The 15,952-nt window shown below is 29.7% G+C and overlaps 2 protein-coding genes across 7 annotated transcripts in view; both read right to left on the bottom strand.

Annotated features, from left to right (window-relative positions):
- LOC117177817 overlaps window positions 1-15,952 on the bottom strand; it is a 165,874-nt gene that overhangs the window by 144,842 nt on the left and 5,080 nt on the right. The window lies entirely within an intron of this gene.
- LOC117177818 overlaps window positions 1-15,952 on the bottom strand; it is a 32,625-nt gene that overhangs the window by 14,518 nt on the left and 2,155 nt on the right. For 3 of the 6 annotated variants that reach the window (XM_033368768.1, XM_033368772.1, XM_033368773.1), the window contains 2 exons: window positions 14,469-14,646; window positions 13,922-14,044 (listed from right to left, as the gene is read on the bottom strand). In XM_033368768.1, coding sequence (XP_033224659.1) covers window positions 13,922-14,044; window positions 14,469-14,646 — 301 coding nt within the window. Of the gene's footprint in view, window positions 1-4,461; window positions 4,568-13,921; window positions 14,045-14,468; window positions 14,647-15,952 lie in introns of those variants that run through there. The other 3 variants (XM_033368771.1, XM_033368769.1, XM_033368770.1) reach the window with 3 other exon arrangements.

Here is a 15,952-nt window from a genome sequence, read left to right as displayed (position 1 = left end):
AGTCACCTGAAGCTAGCATTACTACATGTTTTTGATCAAAATTACCGGGCACAAAATTTAGTTTTTGCAGAATATATTAGCACTTAATTAGCACTAAATTTCTGCGCAAAGCAGATCTTGATACCACCAATAGGTTCCGAGTTTCGCATACCAGAGTCGCCTGAAGCCAGCATTACTACATGTTTTTGATAAAAAAAAGTGCCCGGATTTTTTGTAAGGCATAAATCCAGAGTACTTAATTAGCGCTAAATTTCTGCGCAAAGGAGAATTTGATACTACTAATAGTTTCTGAGTTTCGCATACCGGAGTTGTGACTTCAGCTGAAGCTAGTATTACACGTTTTTGGCCAAAATTACCGGGCACAAAAGCACTAAATTATGGCATAGTGCCCACATCAATATGACAATGTTGCAATTCCAGCTTCCGGGACCTTAATAGTTATTCCTTTTATGCGGTAAAAAAGCGACGGTAAATATTTCAAAGGAATCGAGGAAATCAATACGATAAATGGTGGGTTTCGGTGAATTGGGAGTCTATTCCTCTGATTTTTTATGTTTGTCCACGAGTTGTCTAAATAAGAGACCTTAAGACGAAAGAATTGATTCCGCAAGAACTTTTAGCGGATCGTTAACCTACATATGCCGGTATTTTACCAGGTCGAAATACAATTTGATAATGCCGCATCAGCTGCTCAGGTATAGATAGAAAGGCTTCCCGGAATTCGTTTTCTTACTTACAGTCGAAAAAGAATTATGTACATGGCGGAATCGTAATTGCACGTGGTGGGTGACTATGCCAGAGGAGAAAAGATTTTACGACATAACGACCCACTGTCGAAGACAGTAAATCTCATGCAGAAAGAGACGATTCGGACTTCAATATTCCGAATAAAAATGCTCATTTCTGTAATTTTTAGAAAGGTCTGCATTAATCTGGATCCTCAATTGTTTTTAATAATAAGACAAATGCAGGGATCACATCCGTTCAGTAATTCAATTTTAAGTGAAAAGGGGCATTTAAAAGAAAAAGGATTTCATTTATTATGAAAAACCTTTTTATATAACATAATTGCAAAATGCTGTTTGAATTTTTCAAAATGTATTCTTATCAGTATATAGATTTTGATTCCTAATTCAAATTATTTCAAATTATTTTTCTAAAAGAGCTAGATACTAGAAGTATATAATTTGGGAAACACAAAAATGACTGAAGCTACTACGTTTTCTATTTCCTTAGCTGAATGACTTAGTTAATCACAACTCAAAAAATATCATAGTGTAAAAACAAATATATTAACAAGATTATTCTTCACAAAAATAATTAAAATATAAGGGCGACAATATTTTTAAATACATACTTTGCTAATATGCGAAACTGAAAAACCAAGACATGATATATGTAACAAACAATCAACTCCAAAATAATGAGCCTTTATTAAAAGGTTCCTAATATACGGTAATTTTGTATATTATTGCCGACTTTTAAAATGTTGTTTCTGCAAGAAAAAACAACATCATTTTCTCTAATATGCCGTTTTACGTACTTTATCACCTATTTTAAAAATATTCCAAATTAATTCAAACTCTTAATTATATCAGGCTTCAGTCATTCCCCTATTTCCCTCTTTTCTGATTTTTCCACTCAAATGCGAACTGGAATAATAGAACCTGATATGAAAAGCCAACTATTTTGGTTGAAAGTTCATTCCTTTTGGCTGAAGTCCACAATTGTATTTTTGCTTGCGAATTCATCCTTTTTGCTAAAAAATTCAACTATTTGTTTGTCAATTCCACTGTTTGTAGAAAATTTCTCCTTTTGGCTTGAAAATTCAACAATTTGGTTGAAATTTTTGTTTCTTTACTAAAAAATCAACCAATTTTTTGAAAATTCCCCTCTGGTTGAAAATTTTGTTGGTTTTGGTAGAAAATTAATCTGCTTGGCTGAGAATCCGCTTTTGTGATTGAAAATGCAATATTTTTACAGTAAATATTATAGTAATTTGAAATATTTCAAATTGAATTAAATATTAGTTTGAGAATTTCGGCCTGTCAAGCATGTTACCCCCGTAAATACAAAGCTTCCTCTATGAGGAAGCAAAAATTTTTCGAGTTACTGCTGCATACACTAGTTTCGGGCTTAGGTCCTTGATTTAATAGTGCTTGCGATTTCTTCGCTCTCGATGATGTCCTTCTAAATCTATAAAATTAGCAAATAAATCGTTCGAGAAATATTTTCAAAACTTTAAAAACTTCTTATTATCTAATATCTTTATTTCTGTTTGTAATTGTTAAAGAATGAATTAAAAATTTGAAAAAAGTGGGAAAAGAGGAAAATTGGTTTAAAAATCTCAATTTTAGGTGTTTTATGAGATTTTTCCAAATGAAAGGAATAAAAAGGGGGAGTGGTAAAGAAGAGTACGAACTGTGTGATCCCTGCACTTGATTTCATTTCATCATTACTCTTTTCCAGCATTATTCTTGGAGGAAATGGATTACTAGAGCATTTGAATGATGATAGTTTTCAGAAAGATTGACCCAAATGCAAACGAACGACTATAAGTATCCCTGATTCGAATATAGGATTTCCGTTAACCGCACCCTAAGTAAAATACCAATAGTCCGCATATTCGTCAGAATTTTCTTATAGCGTTTTGCCGAGTCTTCGTGTTCCAGGTCAATTTATCTCTCTTGGGATTTGTGCTACTGGGCTGAGAAAAAGGGGGCTAATATTGAATTATGACTAAGCATGTTAGCAGCAGATAGAAACGACTATTGTGTGGTCCGATGAGGTTCGTTTTAGCGGGTCTGCTAGCGCTTTGACCGCACTAAAAAATCTGTAACGGTATCACCACGTGACTGCTATAGTATGGCGCTGTTGGTGGTTTACATTCGCTTGTAGCTTAAAGACACCAGATTATCCCACAGGAAACAGTTTTGCAAATACAACTACGAACTCGATTTTATCGCCCTTCAATCTGCGCGTCTCCTCACTCCACATGAATATAGGAAAAGAGACTTTCCCTCGTTACCGAATGTCAACGAAACTAGAATCACTCTTCTTTTACCATTTACCTGATTAAGTCATATATTTTTCTCTTAGATTTTACCATTTTTGTAGATATTTCCACTTACAGGAAGGCCTCTTGAAACGCAGATTTAAATAGGTAAAGAGGCTGAATTTAATTGGTTTCGTACATTAGGTTTCCGCAAGCCTAATTTTATTTTGTAACACCCCAGTAAACCGCAGAAATAAATTTTATCTTTAAATTGGACAACATGCTGCCCCATGTTTATCTGCAAAAAAGATAAATTTATCTGACGAAAACATTTATTTGACATATGTGATATGTCAAACGGCTGCGGCTAGGTTCACCGAAACAAAATCTTTCACCTACATTTAAAGAATACTTAGGCTGCACATTGGTTAGTTCATACGTTATAGTGTTTGTTTATAATTTTTGAAGTCTTCATCAGCGTCTAAAGAAATTAAAGGTTTGTTCAACAAAAGCAAATAACTGAACTTGGTTGAGTGTTCACTATAAAGTATAAACTAACCAAAGTGCAGCCTATGTGTTCTGCAAGTGTAGATGAATGATTTTTTGGTTAAAATCATTTAAATAATGTAAGACGATTAAAAAAATGAATCCCGCGAGGATTTTAAAATTGATAGATGAAATGTTTTCGGTGAACCTAGAGTCCTAGACGCAACCATTTGACAGATCACATATGTCAAATAAATATTTTCGTCATATAAACGTGCTGCAGCATTTTTATCCAATTTAAAGATAAAATTTATTCCTGGGGTTTACCAGGACGAAAATGAAATAGTCTAAAGAACTAAACAATCTATCATGTAAAGTATTTAAACAATAATAGCACAGTGAAGAACGCTTGAAATTGTACAATAAAGCCGTTTGTGTCAGAAAAGAACTTCTGTAATGTTTTGGTAAAAATTAAACTAAATACGCACAAAAGGTCATTATGGCAACAAATTTTATAGGAAAAGAACCCAAGCGTAAATAATCAAAAAATAGTTGAGGTCAAAATTGTATATTTAAATGTACACGGAGAGACTTTTGATATCAATATTTGATTCATTCTATATGTATAATTAAAATAAAGTGTAAGAATTTAGGGATAATCAGGGTACTGCTATAAAGGTTCCTACTATGATAAGAGATGATATTTCTTTATGTATTATTGTAAACTTGAGCTGTATGAACATGGTGAGTGTGAAAAAGTGATAATGGCCAATAACAAGTTTTGTAAAACTTTTAGTCAAAAGTCAGAATATTAAGTAACATATGTTGTAATAAATGTAAGAAATTTTAGTATTCTTAAATAAGAATGTGTATTGAAATGAGTACCACTAGTGATATCTGCAACATGGATTTGCGAGAATTCTAAAAGACTATACTAAAAACGTCCGAAGGTTTCCGAGCTATTTCGTCTATAGTCGAACTCGCGACGATCACACCATCTGACCGACTGTACTGGGCTCCTGACTTGGAATTCCCCGCCAAATCTCTTCAATCAAGTGTGCGTTTGTAGTTCAAAAATGTTCGTAACTAGAAAATTTAAATTAAAGTTTAAACTAATTTTATTTTGGAACTTTTTTATTTAAACTCTTAATAATTGACATATATAAAATAGAAGCTTTTAACACTCTTCAATTAAGTACAATTAAACTGCAAAACCTAAACCTTCACACTTTGATAAATTGAATTGTACAAAGATCCTTGGTTAAAAAATATGAATTCGCGCTCTCGTTTTAAATGATCTAAATTAACACTTATCCTCAACTTCAACTCGCATTAATACAAGTGTGAAGAAATGAAACATGTCCATCTACCAACTCAATAAAAACATTATAAAAAAAAGTTTCCTTGGAAAATATAGATTGAAATGAATTTAGATCAATTAAAATATGTAAGTTAAGTCTGATTCACATAGTCTTATTGATAAATCCATTTAGTCAGTTGGTTATAAAGAATAAAACATCTAATTTGTATTTTTAATCAAAAATAAATTAATATCTTTTAAATTAATTGCAAACCACAAAAAAATACGATCGACCCTAATGTCGATCAAAAAATCGTCTTCACTGTTATGATAGTTGGGTCAATTAAAAAATGATATCTTCCAAAAAAACAGCAATCATCTAACTATATCCAAAAATGAGTGCATCTTCCTATTTAAAAAAACTTTAAAAAACAAATTTCCTTCCTTCCAGTTCTATAATAACCATAACAATAAAAAAATCCCTCTTTTAAATTCAGAAAAAAATCGAAAATTAACATTTCCTCTCCTCCGACTTAATAACAATATATATTTTTTTAATTATCTTCTTCTAATTAAAAACAAAAACGAAAATGAAAAACTCTTTCTTCAAACACAATAGAAATCTAAAAAATAAAAAATGGCCTCTTTCAATTAAAGAAAAAACTGTATCACTTTCAACTCAATAAAAACTTTACAAATATAAAATGTACTACCAATTTAACAAAAAAAAGAATTTTCTATATTTTTTAATTATCCTCTTTTAATTCAGACAAAAAAGACGAAAATAAAAAATTCTTTCTTCAAACACAATAAAAATCTTAAAAATAAAAAAATGGCCTCTTCCAATTAAAAAAAAAACGGTATCTGTTTCAACTCAATAAAAACTTTACAAATATAAAATGTACTGCCAATTTAACAAAAATTAGAAGTTGATCATTTCAAGGTTGATAAAAATGTTAAAAATACAATACTTCACATTTTTTCACACAATAAAAATGTGAACCTAAAATAGTTCCTCTCGGAATTGCAAATAAATTAAATACCAAAATCAATTTGATTTTTCTCAATTTTGGTCCTTTCAAATTAATAATTTTCAATTGTTACTCAATGTTGCAATAACAATTTTGAAGTTAAATGTTTAAATGTCTTACTCTGAAGTTTTTACCATTCAAGGCTTTCTATTTCAAACGATTCAGTTTTAAATTGTTTACTTTTGAATATTTGATGTATAATTGCTCATTGAGATATTTTTTAAATTAAAAATGTTCGAACTGAATGGGTTAAAAATTTAATATTATCGACTGAAACAATATTTAAAAAGGATTTTAAATAAAATAAAATCGTTTAATTAATGAATGTATTAATTTGTAAGTTATTTTTATATTAAAATTATTTTATAAAGTTTGAATCAGCACATGTCAATTTTCTTAATTATTGGGGCTTTCGTATTGAAAAAGTTGAATTTTTAACGTCAAAATCTGTAAATTGTGTCATTTAAAACCGATTTAGAATCAGATTGTAAAATAGTTTTTGTACCATTTTTAAAACTCGAAATACAGTTTATTTTTGAAAACCATTCATTAATCTATATTGTTTTATTTTTAAATCCTTTAAATTAAAAATTTACGTTTAAAAATGGCTACATAAAATCGAAAAATTATCAAGTAAAAGATTTTTCAATTAGCGTTGAGAAGTAAATGATGTAGGAATGAAAACAGTTAACAACTAAACTTAACATTTAAAAAAAAGTTGAAATCGAATTTATTTTTAATTGAAATATAGTATGTGATATGACATTTGTGATATTCCAAGTGATTTGATATATGGTTCTTCTAAAAATTTGTGAAATTCCTTGTAAATAAATAAATTCACTATTATACTCATTCTTCGGCTTTTTCCGGTTTAAAAAAATTCCCAGACAATTCCCGGTTTTCCGTCGAGCGGCTACCCCACAAATGATAAGTTAACAAAGCTTCAAATATACATTATTGGGAAGATAAAATTCAGTAAATCATAGTTCTAAATCTGCTCTAAGAGTAAGTAAAATATTGAAAACTTAAAATTACGTTGAAAATTCTGAACATGGTGGTTCACTTTGCCATATTTATTATTTTATTTTAATTACTTTAAATAATAAATAATTATTTTTTCATGTTAATTTTGAAGGGAAATGTTCAATTTGTTGTCTGATATAATTGCACATTTTTCAGGAGGTTCGAACAGAATTTCTTCCTGAATATATTTTACTGAAAATATGAATATTAAATTTGCTCCGAATTTTAAGCGACTATTAAAAAAATAAAAAGAAATTTATAACAAAAAATGAGGAATCTCAATTGTCTCGTAGGCTCAAGTAGGTTAGAGTTCAATATATTAAAGGCATTTTTTGCTAAGAGTTGGATTTTTTTAGTGGTAATTATAACTTTCCTAAAAGCTTGTACTATTAGGGAATTTGTTGTCCTTCTATAAAGTTACTTTCATAAATTAAGTAATATTATTTGATTTTATATACAAAAATTTTATTGTTCCTACACAGTCATATATTTATAAGGACTAAGAAAAAGATTATTCATAATTAACTCGCGCAATTATTCCATTAATATTATAGTGGTCTAGAAAATATTCTGATTTTTTTCTTCTAAAATGGCTCGATGCCTAAAAATTGTTCCTTTTCGTGTAAAATGTTCAATGTATATTGGCAGAATTGAAAAAATTTAGGTAACTCTTAAGTCCATGATTTGCAAAAAATTGCTTATGTTATTTTAGTTTCCGCTGTTAATGGTTTTTTTATATTAGAATAGAAAAAGAATAAAATGCATATGTACTCAAGTAAAATTATAAATTAATAGTTGAAATTAAAAAAGCAATTTTGTGCAAAAATCGACTTGAGAGATACCTAAATATTTTTTTTATAAATAATGACAATATTCAGGAGACATTTTGACACCGAAAGGAAAAATTTGTAGGGCAGACATTTTAGAAAAAAGCTTTTTTTGGACCACGCTTCATTTATTCCTATCTTTTACCACTTCTAATAAACTTAGTTAACTACCATTTAACCATTTACAAATGGATAACGGAAGTTTTTTTTAAGTATTATGTAATACTTCTTAAGGGATGTAGGGTCAGAATTGGGAAAATCTATAGATACCTGGCAACATCCTAGAATTGTCAGGGAATTTTTTTACAGAATTCGAGTAGACGCCCTGAGATAATTCTAAGCATAATAGTTTTTAATATTTGTATTTATATCTTTCAACATATTAAATATATATAAAGAATATACCGAATATTAGCATAAAATACCGTAAATCTTTCCCAAATGAGCTAATAATTACTTTTACATTTTATCAAATAAAAAACTTGAAACTCCAGAACTGTCGCTTAATACATAAAAATATTTTTTTTTAATTATTCTGTCTGTTAGTCTGTCAATGTTTAGTTTTTTAGCACGATAACTTTCAAAAGAGTTTACAGCTTCGCTTGGCCTTTGGTATATTATTTAGTGTCTTAAACTAAAGGTCAACTTCTTTAGCCAGCCATTTTGGATAAAAAATCAAAAAGTGAGCGCATTGGATACATTTTTGAGACAACTTTTTTTTAACATTAAAACATTCTCTGTACGGATATATAGAGTATCCAAAAAGACGAACAATTTATCCTAATGATGATTCGAAACTTCAAGCACATGCAAAATACGGAAAAAAAGAGAAGACAGAAATTGTGCATTTGAAAAAGATGTATAAATTCGTTAAGAATCGCTTTTGAATAGGGTGCGTAGTTTTTATTTTAATCGAGAAAAACATAATAATAAAGAGTAAAAAAATAAAATAAAATCCGTCTGCTGCGTGGGAAAATTATCACCACAACTTTCGTCTTTTAATTTCTTGTTTCTCTCGTGTGTGGGTTTTCAACCAAATTAATTTTTTTATGCTTAAAAAGATGGCAAATCAGAAATTGTACTTTTTCATTCAACAATTTCACAGAATTTGAAAGATTCCGAAATCTCTAAACGTATTTTCAGTGTGTGTGTGTGTGTGTGTGTGTGTGTGTGTGTGTGTGTGTGTGTGTGTGTGTGATAAATAGTTCATTAAGTCTGGAGCACCTGAAATCTTTGACCTAGCACTATAAGTTTCTCACAAGTAGTGATACGTTTCTTTCGTTTAGAAGGACCGAAAGAATCAAGATTCTCAGCGAAATGCGTGCAATTTATCGGTATAAGATAGGTTTATATATGCGTAATAAGTTTAGTTAAATCTTCGTAAACAAACCCACTGTAGCCAGCGAGCGACCATCCGAGCGTATACAGGCATATATATTAAGAAGTGTATGATGTCCATGCGATAGTGTGCGTTCGTACACTTCTCTCCGTCTTTCATTTTGCCATGCGTCAGCGTGAAACACATCACGTGACCCCCATTTTTCGTAACATTCTGTTACATTTCTTTCAAAGCACTATACTAATTTTCGTTATTCGAATCCATTGCAAAATTTAATACAGCGACTTAGAAATACTGTAATCTTTTTATGTAAGAGTATAAAATTCATACGATTTATTCTAATCAACGATATTAGTCTGCATTTTCATAGTCACTATTCGACTTTTTCTAACCGAACCTCGATTATCCCTAAATTCGTACACTTTATTTGAATTATGGATATGCGATAAAAGAAATATTAATATCCAAAGTCTCTCCATGTAGTGATTTGTTTTTTGTTTTGTTTTGTCTTACCTTACACTTTTCCCTATAGGGGAAAGTTATCAGGTTCATTTAATTGTAATTTATAAAAGCTCACTGTATTCCTGAAAAACGTGAATATAATCTTAAACAACTTTTGCCTAGAGCAGAAGAAAAAAACAAATATGCAAACAATTACATTTAAATAAACAATTATGATCTCAAGTATTATTTTATCGTACAAACTTGGGTTTCCTTTCTAAATATTTTTGCAATCATCACTAGACCCTTTTTGACAGTTTTATAAATTAAATGAGAGATTAGGTAATTTAGTACGGTATACCTACAACATCCTTAATAATAACTAATGAATCATTAAATTGATCAAAAATATGATTGTCGAAAAGGCATCTAAAAAACTTATAAAATGCTTCCTGATATCAGAGGTTCTTAGTCAGTTCCTAGTCCAGATGCCATTCTGTATGTCTGATTTTTTTTTGTTTAATAAAGAAATTTAAAATGATTTGAAAGTTGCTTGGTCTACACAATTTAAGAGGCTTATACGCAAATTTTCTCATTAAAGTTTGTCCCGCCATGCACGCGCACTAGCGAGACAGAAGAGAATACAAAAATAAAAGCCAGAAGAAAGCTATGATTCATGCTACTTGTTTATAAATATTCCTATTTTTGATTTATTTTTTAGCGCCACTGAACAGGTACAAACAGGATTCATCAATTTTTATATGCAGTATATTTCATGTTACTTTCAAAGATGAATTCAAACCAACAGAAAGTTGTAACCTATTTAAATGCAAAAAAAAGAAAAAGTATATTGTTCATGAAAAAGTGTTTTATGGATTGGTGGACAAGTGTAGCTTAACACCTCATAAATCCTTCATACAGCGGAAATATTGAATCGTGTTAATGTTTCTGTTTTAGTGGGGTGCAATATTATTATTTTGCCTGTGGCAATAAACGAAAATGCTGGGGTATCCACGTTGGCTGTATCCATACACAGAATTATAGAAGCGTTCCCCTTAGCCGATCGTGACTCACTCGTTTTGTTGTGTGGTTGCATAGTATCGGTTGATTAATTTCTAACCTGCAATAGCGGATTGCGTATAATGGAATTTGCGATCATGTGTCAAGTGACAGTAGCAATAACCAGCGGTAAAAAGAGATTGGAAAGGTACAACATACCATTATTCGTAAGATAACACTCGAAAAAAAAACATACGGTTTTGTAAGGAAAGATGTTTCTTTTAATCGTTCGGCCATTATAGGTACCGAATGCATAAGAGATTATTTTTGTTGCTAGTATATTACGGAAAACTCATTAATAGTAACCCTAGGGCTTCACTCAAACGGTTAGTTTTAAGGGAAATTCTGTAATACTAGAGTTTTTTTTAATTTAATGAATTTGTATTTACAATTGGAAAATTACACATTTTTTTATTTTCTATGTTTCAATTTTAGGTTGACATTATGCAATACTGAAATTAGTTGATTTGCAAGATTTTATTTTTAATTTGTTTTAATATGTGACCGACTCGTACTTCAGGAGTATTTGGGTCGCTGAATCCGAATTTGAAGTCAAAAATGCCAATTAAATTGTCAAATTTACAAAAATATACAATACTCGACAATTTTTGACAAGATGCTGAGTACGGGTTTTTTCATCACCGAATCCGAATTTGTAGTCAATGTTTCTAGATTTAGAATGGCTGACAAGAGATTCGCGCTCGACTTTTCTGCACAGACTATTTAAAACTAAAGGTAAATATATCGATAACAGTAATTTAATGATTGTGAATTCTCTTTTATTAAAGCTCCTTCGGCTTTAACGAACACATTCTCATCACGTATCTCGTGCTTCGCACTCAAGTTTAACCCTGAAATTTTATATCATTCCCATTAACGTATATGATTATAATTCGTAACTTGCACTGGTATTAAAACAGACGAAATTTCATTGTCCCGTTTAAAAAAAATTGAAATTATTTTTTGCAATTCATTTTGAATTCACCCTAAATTATTATTAATTTATCCTGAATTTTTTACATTCTTCTAATTTTACTCAATTCTATTCATTCGATAAAGTTTTTAAAAGTTTTTATTTTATTCATCTTAAAGTCTTTAAAACTCACCCTAAATTTGGAGGCATTTGATCAAATTCTTTTGAAGTTTCTTTAATTTTTCCCTAATTAATTTCAAACTCTTTTTTGAAGTAACTGAATTATGATCGTACAAAACATATAACTGATTTATCTTGAAAGTGGTTGATTTCATTTCAGTATTTTTTCACATATTATATTTATTTTATAAGATATTATCTTAAAATTATTCAGCTTGTACGTTTTTAATTTTTTAAAGAATGGGTTACGTATCAAATTCCTTGATGCTCTTATATCTTGTGTCATTTTACCAAAAATGTAATTCTTTTATTTTTAATATTGTTATTCACGATTAAAATAGAAACTACCAATCATATAAAAAAAAAATTAATAAAAATTGTTGTTCTCTACTTTCGGGAAAAAAATGTTATCTATTTATTTTTTCTTAGCTTGTGTCATGTGTCGAAAAATTTAAATTTTGTATTTTCACTGTTTTTTTTTATAAATAAAACAAAAACTACGTGTCCTATAAAAAAGGGATTAATAACAAATTTGTAGATATTTTTTGGGTGCATAATGTTTGTCTCGTAATTTTGTTCCTAGCTTGCATAGTTTGACAACAAAATAAAATTTTTTATTACTTTTTGTTTGATCAAAATTTGAATGATCAATTTTTCGAAAAAATTCAAAAAGTTGTTATGATAATCTTGTAGGGCTTTCGAAAAAAAACATTTTACTTTTCAAGTACTATGAACAAGTGTACAGAGAATTTTTGAATCGTAAAAAAATGTAGTCTCAAAAACTTTCAAAATACGCTCACTTTTAGCATTTTTATCCAAAATGGCTGATCAACGAACTTGGCATTTAGCTTAGGACACTAAAAGAGTGTATCAAAGGCCAATCTAATAGATTATTTCGTTCAAAAGTTATCGTGCTCATAGACAGCCAGACATACAGACAGACAGATACATTCGTAAGAACCTGTTTATCGGATTCAAGGGGTCTCAAAACGTGAATTTTTGACAAAAACTGGAAGAAGAGTCAAATTTTACAAAAATTCTAATACCTTCTCTGATGAGAATGCATTAACATGAAAAAATAACAAATTATTAATTAAATTTTTTGAAACCCCACACAAGAGACGAAAAATAAATTAAATGACAAAAGTTGTGATTAGAATGTGCCCACGAAGCGGGCAGGTTTTTTGTGTTTTACCGTTAATCACGTTTTTCATGATTAGAGCCAGAACTATACATCCTATCAAAAAGTGGTTGATAACAAATTTGGACATCTTTTTCAAATGCACAATTTTTGTCTCTTCATCTTTTACCGTATTTTGCATAGTTTGTCCGAAAAATGTAATTTTTGGATTCTTCACAATTGTGTATGCTGTCAAAATGTGAACTTTTGATTTTTCAACAAAATTCAAAACATTATTGTGATAATATTGTATGGCATTCAAAAAGCAACATTTTTCTTCTCTCGAATTTTTTTCATATCGTGCGTTATTTGGCCTAAAATGTTCATTTTCGTGTTTTTTGGAATTTTGTAAATGCTATAACTCTGATAATTTTTCATATTATGAAAAAAGTCATTAGGATAAATTGTTCGAATTTTTTAATACCATGAATAACCGCACAGAGAATTTTTGAAAAAGTGGTCTCAAAAATATTAAAAATGTGCCCACTTTTTTAATTTTTATCAAAAATGGCTGGTTAACGAACTTAACCTTTAGTTTAGGACACTTAAGGAGTGTACCGAAGGTCAATCTTAGAGATTAATTTTTTCAAAAGTATCGTGTTCACAGACACAGACATACGTACATACAGACAGACTCACATTAGTAAAAACCTGTTTTTTAGATTCAGGGGGTCTCAAAACGTGGACATTTGACAAAAACTGGAGGGGTCAAATTTTACACAAATCTAATACCTTCTCTGATGAGAGTATAAAAAGAAATTTGTTTAAGCAACAAACGACCAACTTTCTTCAAAAGTACGCTGGATATAAGTAGTATAGAAATGTTATAGAGGCTACTTAATCTTCCTATCTATACAAATTGCATGTTATATAGAAGATTTTTGCTTACTGAAACCGTCAAAACCGCAAAACCGATTTTTTAGCCATTAGACCCCTTTCATTGGAGCCGGTCACTTATTATATGTTTTAGTTTGAATGCTCAATTTTTTTATAAAAAATGCATTCTAAATTGTGTGCATGGCCAGTGGCCACCCACCCATATCAGGTTTCAATTAAAATAGACATTCTTAATGAAAAATCTGGAAGACACTTAGCTTCTTGAAATCTGTACTTGAAAGGTTTCTAAAGGATTAACACATGGGCTTACTCTGTGGTATTCGATACATTGCCAGATGTGGAACTTCCGCCGTAAGAATCGGTTCGAGATTCATTCATGAGATATAAAGTGGCACTCTGAGTATCACAGTCTCTTCCTGTCTGTAACCTACGACTCGTATAATGAGATGCGTCCACGTTAAAATCATAGTAATTCTGAAATACTCATGAACGTGCTCATAAAATTTCAAACAATTATTTAGTAAATTTATTTCTTGTATTCTGATCCTTTGTACTAGCCACTGGTTCACAGAAATACATGAAAAAGGTGTAATATTACATTTTAGGCTAAATTCCAAAAGCTTTTACTGCCCAATACGGGGACAATTATTCAGAATAATTGTTCAATGATAATTATTAATTTTGTTTGGTGAATTAGCAAATCATACATTAAACAATAATAATAAAAATTGTTCCACCTGAACACTTTTCTAACATAGAATTCACATGGTAAATGATATGAATTTGATTTTCTTTTTTCATAAAACAATGCTTATCTATATTGCTATATGGATGTTAAATTAATATGTGAAATTTACCCTATTTGGGAATTAATAGCAAGAAGCAAATCGACCGGATCGTTGACGATATTTCCAAGGTTCACGCATGGAATACCATTCATAAGAGGGTTTGATGAATCCGTAGAGGCAGATGGGTTTGACGATGAAACTTGTATGGTATTCACTTCTGACATGATCTTTTCTATGATGGCCTCACCTTGGAATTTCAGAATTACCAAATTAGAAAACTGATTACATATTCCTTCCTAACGAGCATTTAAACTAGGTTAATTAAAACTGTAATCCGAATTACACTCTGAAAAAAGGATTAAATTGATCAATGAAATTACTTCTACTATATTCTTTTTGTAACCAGTATTTGATTTAAACTCTTGACTTGAAGTATACGAATAATTAAAGTTTTTTTTTCTGCAAGAGTTCAAAATAATGATTGAATCAAAAGCAAGTTCTTCATTTGAAATTCAGATTGATATTCAACTCATCGACTTTGTTAAACTTGAAAAAAGCACTTGTTAACAAAAATATTATAGGGCACTCGCATATCTGCATTTTAAACATTTTTTAATTTATATTTTTAATAGTACCTTCAAGATTAAATGTTTCTTAATATTTCATTATTCAAATATTGCATATTCAAATTCGAATGTTTCAATGATTTAAGTCATTAAAATCTTCAATAATTGCAATTTACAATACATTAAATTAAAAATGGTGAAATTGCAAAATGGTCAATCTTAAACGGTTAAATTTGAAATTGTCTAATGATGCATTTATGAATTTAAAATTATCAGACTTAGAGCTTATTTCAATCCAAGTTGTTAAATCCCTAACTTTTTAAATTAAAAATGGAACTATTGGAATTTGCAATTTTTCACTGTTGTATAACCAATTAAATTGACAACTGAAGAATCCTGAATGAATCATTTTTATATCATTAAATTTATAACTCTTTTTCTTCAAATTTATTGCGCTTCAAAGCTCTAAAATCACATGTTTGTGTCATTTTTTTGAAAAGATACTGCTAAAAATATAATTTTTTAAAAAGTTTTGTTCAAATATGAATAACCCCCGGAACCATGGATATTTTCACATGTTTTGTGGGCTTATTTAAAAGGTTAATTAACTTTAAAAAATCTATGGTGTATCAAGAAAATGGTATTATTTTTCTCCTGAATTCTGTCAGTCTAAACGTCAATAAAAATAACTTTTTGATCCCTTTCATCAAGTATACCATTTTTTTAAATTTTTACGACGTATTTTCCTATATGCTCAGACTTTGGCTGCAACCAGGAAAATCTGAATAAAATTTTCTTGAGATATTGCGGACATTCTACTTAAACATTAATATTATAACTGTTTTCCCAATATCTTTTAAAATCATTTTAAAACTCACTTTATTTTGGGATTATTGGTCGCAAACCCTTGTCATCTTTCAGGTTCTTTTTCAGAAAAGAATACTTTGTGGATTATTAAACGTAACATATGCATTTCATGCAAAAATG

Source organism: Belonocnema kinseyi, chromosome 8, assembly GCF_010883055.1.
Source record: "Belonocnema kinseyi isolate 2016_QV_RU_SX_M_011 chromosome 8, B_treatae_v1, whole genome shotgun sequence".
Lineage (NCBI taxonomy): Eukaryota > Metazoa > Arthropoda > Insecta > Hymenoptera > Cynipidae > Belonocnema > Belonocnema kinseyi.
Note: the sequence above shows the minus strand (reverse complement) of the source record. Positions and strands in the feature narration are given on the sequence as shown.